Source organism: Nerophis ophidion, linkage group LG14, assembly GCF_033978795.1.
Source record: "Nerophis ophidion isolate RoL-2023_Sa linkage group LG14, RoL_Noph_v1.0, whole genome shotgun sequence".
Lineage (NCBI taxonomy): Eukaryota > Metazoa > Chordata > Actinopteri > Syngnathiformes > Syngnathidae > Nerophis > Nerophis ophidion.
Window position 1 is genome coordinate 35,601,290 of NC_084624.1, and position 10,144 is coordinate 35,611,433.

The 10,144-nt window shown below is 38.2% G+C and overlaps 2 protein-coding genes across 5 annotated transcripts in view; both read left to right on the forward strand.

The window, feature by feature from the left end:
- The window catches only part of higd1a (HIG1 hypoxia inducible domain family, member 1A), a 10,699-nt gene extending 10,279 nt beyond the window's left edge, over positions 1–420 (forward strand). Inside the window, exon 4 of the mRNA XM_061920533.1 lies at positions 1–420. This exon is cut by the window's left edge and continues 1,170 nt beyond it. The gene's annotated coding sequence lies outside the window, so the exon portion shown is untranslated.
- A 1,343-nt stretch (positions 421–1,763) lies between these two features.
- On the forward strand, positions 1,764–8,712 carry ccdc13 (coiled-coil domain containing 13). 4 transcript variants are annotated; one of them, XM_061920529.1, is made up of 10 exons: positions 1,764–1,908; positions 4,242–4,402; positions 4,472–4,617; positions 4,680–4,822; positions 4,887–4,955; positions 5,021–5,134; positions 5,220–5,324; positions 7,772–7,918; positions 7,979–8,155; positions 8,239–8,712. In XM_061920529.1, the coding sequence occupies exons 1-10, from the start codon at positions 1,780–1,782 to the stop codon at positions 8,443–8,445; spliced, it is 1,398 nt and encodes a 465-aa protein (XP_061776513.1). In that variant the 5' UTR covers positions 1,764–1,779; the 3' UTR covers positions 8,446–8,712. The 4 variants fall into 4 exon arrangements, with proteins under 4 accessions (XP_061776513.1, XP_061776514.1, XP_061776515.1 ...); XM_061920530.1 differs by having other exon boundaries at positions 4,893–4,955; XM_061920531.1 differs by having other exon boundaries at positions 1,780–1,908; positions 4,302–4,402.
- The last annotated feature ends 1,432 nt before the right edge of the window (positions 8,713–10,144 follow it).

A 10,144-nucleotide genomic window follows, 5' to 3' on the forward strand; every position in this document is an offset into this window, starting at 1 on the left:
GTCGTCCACAAATTCCATCCGTACGTGCCATGACAATCAATACCAAAATTACACAGAGGAAAACACCAAAAATCTCAAGACAATACACCTAATTTGAGACAAGCTATATTGATGCATGGGTTTTTATGGTTTGAATTCATATCCAACAACTGCGAGAACAACTTTTTACTGTCAATATCGGCTGATGAGTTTCATTTTTTTTTTTTTTTCTGCTGGTGGTGGGCCTCGGGATTTTTTTCAATGAAAAAAATGTGCCTTGGCTCAGAAAAGGTTGAAAAACACTGGAATAATACACTGTAACTATAGACTACTAGATAACCACTTGTTAAAATGGCACAGCCAACCTTGTGATACACATACAATGCCTTATGAGTAACAGCTGATTCAATAATTATTTTAATAAAGTGTGAGTATTTCTTATGCATGGTTGTGTGTTTGTTTTAGTCTTTGGTATGACTCACTCTGGATTTGAACTTACGACCTACCGATCTCAGGGCGGACACTATAATATAATGAAAGTCAAATATTTAATGAGGCAATTTTTGAGGAGAAAGGTGGCGAGTCGCTAATTTAACTATTGATAGTAGCACTAATAATTCTACATTAAAAAAAGTATATATTGCAATGTTACAGAAACAGAAAGAATATGAGAAATTGTTCCCAATTTTATAAGAAAAAAGTCAACACATTGTGAGAAAAACATTGATTTTTGTTAAAATGTTTTGTGTGTAATTGGTTTTTGATCTTCATTATTTGTTTCGGGTTGTTACAGTACGTGTGTCTCTATATCAGTGGTTCTTAACCTTATTGGAGATACTGAACCCCACCAGTATCATATGCGCATTCACCGAACCCTTTAGTGAAAAATAAAATGTTTTTTTTTTTTCAAATTGAAGACAAAGTTGTATGTTTTTGGTAACACTTTAGTATGGGGAACATATTCTAAGTAACAAAGACTTAATTTAGAGTTATTTGGACACTAGGGGACACATTTTCTAAGTAATAAAGACTTAATTTAGAGTTATTTGGATAGGGTCAGGGTTAGAGGGTTATAAGGCCATGCCAAAAAAAGGTATTAATTAGTACTTAATGTCTAGTTAAGAGCCAATATGTTACTAATTTGCATGTTGATAAGCAACTAATTAATGGTGAATATGTTCCCTATGCTAAAGTGTTACCATGTGTATTTTTTCTGGTGCACAAAATGAACCGTGCATGAACATCACCTTGTTCAAACAAAACCAAGACTGCATAATCTCACAACAAATTACATACACACCTGCAAATCAATCAGCTGTTGTCGTATCCATAATACGCCAACAGGGAGAAGTTTGTATTTACATGAAGAGTCTGGTGTGTTTTGACCTTGGCCGAACCCGTAAGGTTCGATCGAACCCTGGTTAAGAACCACTGCTCTATATACATATTTATTTTTTTGGATAGGTTTTGGCCAGGGCGGGGGGGCAAATTTAGTTTTTTTCCACACATGTTGTCCAGTGGGGGAGCACTTCAAATTCTTTTACACAATCTTGGGGCGGTATAGCTCGGTTGGTAGAGTGGCTGTGCCACCAACTTGAGGGTTCCAGGTTCAATCCCCGCTTCTGCCATCCTATAGGATGCCGTTGTGTCATTGGGGCCTGGGGAAGACACTTTACCCACCTGCTCCCAGTGCCACCCACACTGGTTTAAATGTAACTTCGATATTGGGTTTCACTATGTAAAGTGCTTTGAGTCACTAGAAAAAAGCGCTACATAGATATAATTATAATTCACCACTTCATGACAGCCTTGTCGATGCCGCGAGACTTCCCGAGATCTCGCCAGTGCTGTTGCCATGGTCGCGCACAGGAAGCCATTGGGGAGGCTCGTCCACGCACACCCAAAACAGCCTCGTCATTGTCACGACAGGTGAGTTTATTTACTTGTATTTGCTTTTTCGTCATTGTCACGACAGGTGAGTATATTTACTTGTATTTGCTTTTTCGTCATTGTCACGACAGGTGAGTATATTTACTTGTATTTGCTTTTTCGTCATTGTCATGACAGGTGAGTTTATTTACTTATATTTGCTTTTCTGCACAGTAAACAACTTGGTTGTAGGTGCCGTTGCAGGAAGTAGGAAATAGGAAATACTACAATGTTGCTGGTTGAAGTTTATTCGGAACATGTATACATTTTCAATGTGATACATTACATATTTTAATTTGTCTTTACAACATGCCCCAAAAAAGAGTAGGAAGAAGCAAAGCTGATTTTATCCCATCTATTTTCCACTTCATAGCAATTAATGCATATCACTTACTGTTTTCAATTTGTAACATGCCATCCATCCATCCATCCATCCATCCATCCATCCATTTCCTACCGCTTATTCCCTTTTGGGGTCGCGGGAGGTGCTGGCGCCTAACTCAGCTACAATCGGTCGGAAGGCGGTGTACACCCTGGACAAGTCGCCACCTCATCGCAGGGCCAACACAGATAGACAACATTCACACTCACATTCACACACTAGGGCCATTTTTTTTAGTGTTGCCAATCAACCTATCCCCAGGTGCATGTCTTAGGAGGTGGGAGGAAGCCGGAGTACCCGGAGGGAACCCACGCATTCACGGGGAGAACATGCAAACTCCACACAGAAAGATCCCGAGCCTGGGATTGAACCCTGACCACTTGTGAGGCAGACGCACTAACCCCTCTTCCACCGTGAAGCCCATGCATGGTTTCTAAATACAACCGTTCTCCATCTGTGGCGGTTTTAGCTCGGTTGGTAGAGTGGCCGTGCCTGCAACTTGAGGGTTCCAGGTTCGATCCCTGTTTCCGCCTTCCTAGTCACAGCCGTTGTGCCCTTAATTGGGAAAGACACTTTAGCCACCTGCTCCCAGTGCCACCCACACTGGTTTAAATGTAACTTGGATATTAGGTTTCACTAAGTAAAAGTGCTTTGAGTCACTAGAGAAAAAGCGCTATATAAATATAATTCACTTCACTATTAGTTAAGTCAGTTTTGATTCACTTAATGAAAAATCTTTTTTCACTAACTTCAAGACGTGTGTCATAATTCCTCCTTGTACTTTGTAAACACTTTTTGAGTTTCTACAGTTTGTTAAACTATCATATTAGTACTTTGATGTATTTGCTTCATTTATTGTTCACTCATTTACTTATTGATCAATTCCATAATTCAATTCCACATACTAATATACTTGTTTTTTAATGTTAAACGTGCATACAAATGTTTTAAGTAAATTTTTTCTCTAAGGTTATATTTCTCCACTTTTGCTTGATAATACAACATATGTAATGTAAACATTGTTTTGTCCAGTTACAGCGTATTTAATCTGTTATTTATTGTTGTTTAGTGTACAATAAACTTAAACTATTTAATACAGTGGTTCTCTAATGGGGTACGCGTACCCCTGGGGGTACTTGAAGGTAATGCCAAGGGGTACGTGAGATTTTTTTTTAGATATTCTAAAAATAGCAACAATTCAAAAATCCTTTATAAATATGTTTATTGAATAATACTTCAACAAAATATGAATTTAAGTTCATAAACTGTGAAAAGAAATGCAACAATGCAATATTCAGTGTTGACAGCTAGAATTTGTGGACATGTTCCATAAATATTGATGTTAAAGATTTATTTTTTTTTGTGAATAAAATGTTAAGAATTAGGTTCATGAATCCAGATGGATCTCTATTACAATCCCTAAAGAGGGCACTTTAAGTTGATGATTATTTCCATGTGTAGAAATCTTTATTTATAATTGAATCACTTGTTTATTTTTCAACAAGTTTTTAGTTATTTTTACATCTTTTTTTTGTAAATAGTTCAAGAAAGACCACTACAAATGAGCAATATTTTGCACTGTTGTATAATTTAATAATTCAGAAACTGATGACAGTGTGCTGTATTTTACTTCTTTAGCTCATTTTTTTCAACCAAGAATGCTTTGCTCTGATTAAGGGATAATTGAATTTAAAAAAAACTCACATCACTGAAAAAAGGTTGAGAACCACTGATTTAATGGACAGTTTATTTTAGAGCTCTTGTATTGGCCTTTTATTATATTTAAATGTTTTATATTTATTTAATTGCTTATCTTACTTTATACATGTAAATATCCTGTACCATGTCTCGAAAACCTGCTAGCAATTTAAGTGGAGCATGGAACAGAGTTAATGTGTGCAATGACAAAAAAATCGTAATGCTGTCCACTTTGTTACTGTAAAATACATAGATTATGGAGAACGGTGGCAATGAAATGACAGATCTTCAACTTCAATCCCTGCAAAACCAGCAGGAAAACAGAAAAGATCACGAACACAGAAAAGAAAAGGATACATCTGTCAATGATTTGGAGTTATTAAAAAAAAAAGATAAACCCAACATTGACGACAGGTAAAGTCTTAAAAAATGTATACAATAAATATAATTGATTTATTGTATTAATCATTTCACTTTCTGTAGTCTTCCAAATAGTAATCAGTATTTGCTGGACCAACTAAGGGAACTAAAGGACTTGAATGGTCGCCTTTTCAAACTGCTCAGTGAAAAAGACTTTGAAATCAAACACATGAAGAAGAAATGGGAACAAGAGAGGCTGGTCATGTCTGGTAGGTTTCTATTCTAGTTTTTGGTCCCAATGAGCAGTTCACTAATGGTGTTCAGTGCTTAGGTGCGTCCGGCTTGGCAGGGGATGCGGCCGCCGTCAAGATTGTGGAATTGTCCAAGAAAAACCGACAGTTGACTGCTGAAGTGGAGCGAGAGAGGACCAAATCCAAACAAAATGGCAACAGACTCAAAGAGCTGGAAAAAAATGTAAGACGTACCAATAAAGTCATCTTCTGGATTACCTTGTCTCATGTCCTGCTTTTTCTTAAAGCTGCAGGCTGCTCTGCATTCACTACCACAAGAACAAAAGATTGTCACAGTGCAGCCGCCAAACTTTGAGGTAAGTACAATAAAACCAGTGTTTTTCCATCTGCTATACTTACTCATTTCTGTCCACCAAAACAGGACAACCCAGCAGTGAAAACCCTGAAGGAGAAATTATCTGCTGCCCAGCTAAGAGCCACAGAGTACCGCAACCAAGTTCAGTCTCTCAAACAGGAGTTAAAAGTGGCTCAGAAGGTGCAAAACATCGCATTTGTCATGGCCCCTGAACAAATTATTCAAAACCCGTATCCTTATGCAATGGTTATGGTTTTTGTTGTAGGTTTTGATGAGCGAGGTTGGCGAAGACATCAACCTTCAGCAATTAGTGAGCTGTCCAGGCAGCTTTAGAGGACGTGCACAGCAGATGCTGGCTCTTCACGCAAGGGTAATGGAGGAAATCAAATTATGGTAGAAAAGACTCCATAGAATTGCAATTACATCAGAGTGCAGCTGTGAGCAAGACATGGCTGCCGAGCCCACTGCCAAACAAGACACACATTGAAACTATATTGACGAGACAGCTATAGTTAGTATATTCTAGCGAACCTCAGATGTAGATTACGAAGCAAATTTAGTCTTGGATAAAAATTTGTGGCGAAACCTTCTTTGTATACTTAGATTTTTTTTTAAATACATTGTAAATTGATTTGTAGCATTCTATTACAAATATATTGGATATTACATGTATTTATGTGAAACAAGGGTATATACATCTTCATAATTTAACATAACAGGGACCTGCAGTCAGGTGAGGCAGAGGTTCAGAGCAAAAAAAATAATAAATACAAAAAATAGTAATATTTGTCCAAACTGTGTTATAAATGTATTTTCAATATGATTAAAATGTATTGTTTAACTTTCACTTCAGTAAAAATCACTATAATTGCACACAAACCCAACATGAGGCTTCTGGATATTGTGTGTGGAAGCTAAAGAGGTTGGGGGCGTGGCTTACTCTCTGGTGTGCTTGTCACAATGTCACCAAAATAATGTTTGCAGAGCTATTTTTACACCATGAATTTCTAGTTGTTACACTCCAAACTTTTTGACCTGTTTGAGAGACTAGGGTCTGTATTAGATACCTCTTGTGGTACGCTGACTCCCCTCATTCTGAGAAGTGGGGTGTTAATGAGCTGTTACAGATGCATTTCACTAAATGTCCCCAAACCTTTTGACTCAGGTGCCGCATTGGGTTAAAAAAAATTGGGGCTGTGTTTTTGTATGTATATATATATACATATATATATATATATATAAATATATGTGTATATATATATATATATATATATATATATATATATATATATATATATATTAGGGGTGTGGGGAAAAATCGATTCCAATTCGAATCGAATACGTTGTGCGATTTAGAATTGATTCTCATTTTTTTTTTAATCTTTTTTTTTTATGTTTTTGTTTTTTCAATCAATCTAACAAACCACTACACAGCAATACCATAACAATGCAATCCAATTCAATTCCAAAACCAAACCTGACCCAGCAACACTCAGAACTGCAATAAACAGCGCAATTGAGAGGAGACACAAACACGACACAGAACAAACCAAAAGTAGTGAAATAAAAATGAATATAATCAACAACAGTATCAATATTAGTTATAATTTCAGCATAGCAGTGATTAAAAATCCCTCATTGACATTATCATTAGACATTTATAAAAAATAAAAAAAAGAACAATCGTGTCACAGTGGCTTAGACTTGCATCACATCTCATAAGATTGACAACACACTGTGTCCAATGTTTTCACAAAGATAAAATAAGTCATATTTTTGTTTCGTTTAATAGTTAAAATACATTTACATTATTGCAATCAGTTGATAAAACATTGTCCTTTACAATTAAAAGTAAAAAAAAAAAAATCTACTACTCTGCTAGCATGTCAGCAGACTGGGGTAGATCCTGCTGAAATCCTATGTATTGAATGAATACAGAATCGTTTTGAATCGGAAAAATATCGTTTTTGAATCGAGAATCGCGTTGAATCGAAAAAATCGATATATTATCGAATCGCAACCCCAAGAAGCGATATTGAATCGAATCGTGGGACACCCAAAGATTCGCAGCCCTAATATATATATGCATACGCGATGCCACGTTATCGATGGGAAAATACATTTTCAGACAATATGATTTGCCTGAGCGGCTAGGAGACACCGAGAGTATCAATCAGTAGAAAATGGACTAGAAAGGACAGATTTATAAAAATAATGATAAAAAAACATTTAAAAAAAAATTTTTTTTACTTTTGGTCCGCGGGCCAAATTTTGAACACTGTGGCAGGCCGTAATCGCACTGCCGTATTTTGGGGACCCCTGGTCTAATCAGGCACTGTGTCCTAATGCATTGCTGAAAGAATGAATGTGGCTGCCAATATGAAAGATTATAAATCCAGGATTAATATTTCTCTAAAGTGGACATTCAGACACAGCTGATTATACAAATGACATTTTCATTGAGGATATATAGTGTGTGTACTTCACATCCATATTTAAATATTTAAATATTTGATTTATGAAAGTGAATTACTTCCTGTGTTTTCTTATCTTAATCATCAACCTGTATTGACTGTGATTACAACATATGAACTTAAATTAGGAAAAAAAAATCCATAGGCATAACGGCCTTCTCTGGTGTGAATGTCACATGTCATTATAATTATGCGATGTACTATTTTTAGCATTGACAAAGAAAAGTGCTAAAAATTTGATTTTTATGTAGATGATTTAATTACCTAATGTAGTATGCACATTAAAATGATATAGGAGCTATGAATACACCGTAATAGGGTAAACTGAAGCAGTGTGTTACAGGTGCGTGACCTTGAGCAGCAGCTGAAGCTACAGTCCTCTCAGTCAAGTGAGCTGAATGTGGAAGACCAGCTTCCTAAAATTAAAAATCAGGGCAGAAACATCAGCTACATCCGCAGCATCGAGAAGGAGAAAAAGGAAGCTTTTCAGGTTTGTTTTTTTACCTTCTAATGAAGACATGATGCTGCCAATGTTTTAACACTGCTTTAGAGGATCTCAGCCAGCTATGAGGCCCTCCAGAATGAGCAGGATCAAGTGAAGAAAGAGCTGGAAGCCTCCAAAGCCAGGAACAAATGTCTGTCTGCTGAAGCCAAAACTCTGAAGGCTCAGATATCTGCCCTGCTGGTGAAGAGTAAACATGATGATGAGCTTGTGGACGCCATGCTGGTAAGACCTGAAGAAGTCTAACTGTCACTACACCTCAGGAAATATTTAGAGGACACTAAGATAATTTCCTTTTTTTATGGCAGAAAGAGAAAAGCCGGATGCTGGAGATGCTGAGTCAGCTCGCCAAACAGAACTCGGTGACCCGTCCCAGCCCGGTATCGTCATTCAGCAGCGAGCTTTCGGAGCAGAAAACTCTCATCCAGAACTTGTACCAGCTTGTAGCTGACAAAGAGAACACCATCAAAGAATTAGAGGTGAAAATCAAGCATGTCCAAAATGGTAATTACTGACATTTAATACAAATCTAAATCTGTAAAAAGTGGTGGGGAAAAATATAAATTCAATGAGTAGAATTGACTTTATATATTTCAATGACAAAAGTTCGATGGGTAATTTAGTAAGTACAGTATAATATTTTCAAAGTTTAAATAAAATGATTTATAGGACCAATGAAAAAAAGCAAGCTGTGAGCTTCAGCCGTTTGGACACCTGACCCTTTTAACCTGTGTAAAGATGCTGTTCTATGTCAAATAGAGATTAAACATACTGCCATTGTATTAAGTGTTTGCTTTATTGTAGATGTGTTTTGTGCATTTTGAACTAGATGTACTCTATTTGCTAGAGTTTTGCCTTACATATGTATCTATTGATGTGGTGTTTAGAATTCTGTTACCATGATGTCAATTGTTTCATATAACGATGTGTCTTGTCATATTGTAAATATGTGTATGATGCTATCCATATATGTAAAAGTTTCAGGTGCGTTCTATTCAGGTGTACTGGAGAAGAGGCTATGCAGTTTAGTTTTTGTCCTGGTCGTGGAACTGTGGACCAGCTCTATACTCTTGCCAGGGTCCTTGAGGATGCATGGGAGTTTTCCTACATGTGTTTTGTGAACTCGGAGAAGACCGTGTCCCTTGGGAACTCCTGTGAAGAGTGCTCAGGGAGTCTGGGGAATCGGACCGCCTGATTGTGGCGGTCCACTCCCTATATGATCAGTGTCGGAGCTTGGACCGCATTGCCGTCAGTAAGTCGGACCCTTTTCCAGTGATGGTTGGACTCCGGTAGGGCTGCCCTTGGTCACCAACAACTTTTATGGCCAAGATTTCTATGCACAGTCAGGGCATTGAGGGGATCCGGTTTGGTGGCCGCAGGATTAGGTCTCTGCTTTTTGCGGATGATGTGGTCCTGCTGGCTTAATATGACCCGCATCTTCACCTCTCACTGGATCGGTTCCCAGCTGAGTGTGAAGTGACTGTGATGAAAATCAGCACTTTCAAGTTAGAGTCCTTGATTCTTGCCTGGAAAACGGTGATTGCCATTTCCGGGTTGGGGAAGAGATCCTTAACCAAGTGGAGGAGTTCAAGTACCTCTGAGTCTTGTTCACGAGTGAGGGAAGAGTGGATCATGAGAATGACAGGCGGATCAGTGCGGCGTCTGCAGTGAAGCGGACCCTGAATCGGTCTGTCATGGTGAAGAAGGAGCTAAGCCGGAAGGCAAAGCTTTCTATTTACCGGTCAACCTGCGAACCTATACTCCCCTATGGACATGATCACGGGTACAAGCGGCCAAAATGAGATTCCTCTGTTGGGTGGCTGAGCTCTGCCTTAGTGTTAGTGTGAGAAGCTCTGAGTAAAGCCGCTGCTTCTCCACATCGAGAAGAGCCAGATGAGTTGATATGCACATCTGGTGAGAATGCATCCTTAGGGATGTGCTTAGGGCGCGTCCGACCGGTAGGAGACCACTGAGAAGGCCCCTGACTCGGTGGAGAGACTATGGCCATGTCCACACGAACACAGATACTTAATAAACGCATACTTATCTCTGCGTTTAGGCCTCTTGTCCACACGCAGACGCATACTTTGTCTTTAAAAACGCAGACATTTGCAAACGCTGGCCAAAGTGTAGAGATATAAAACTCTCCGCTTAGCGTATGCGTTTACACGGCACAAATAGAAACTTGTGTTGACGTCACGGTTGTGCGCTGTC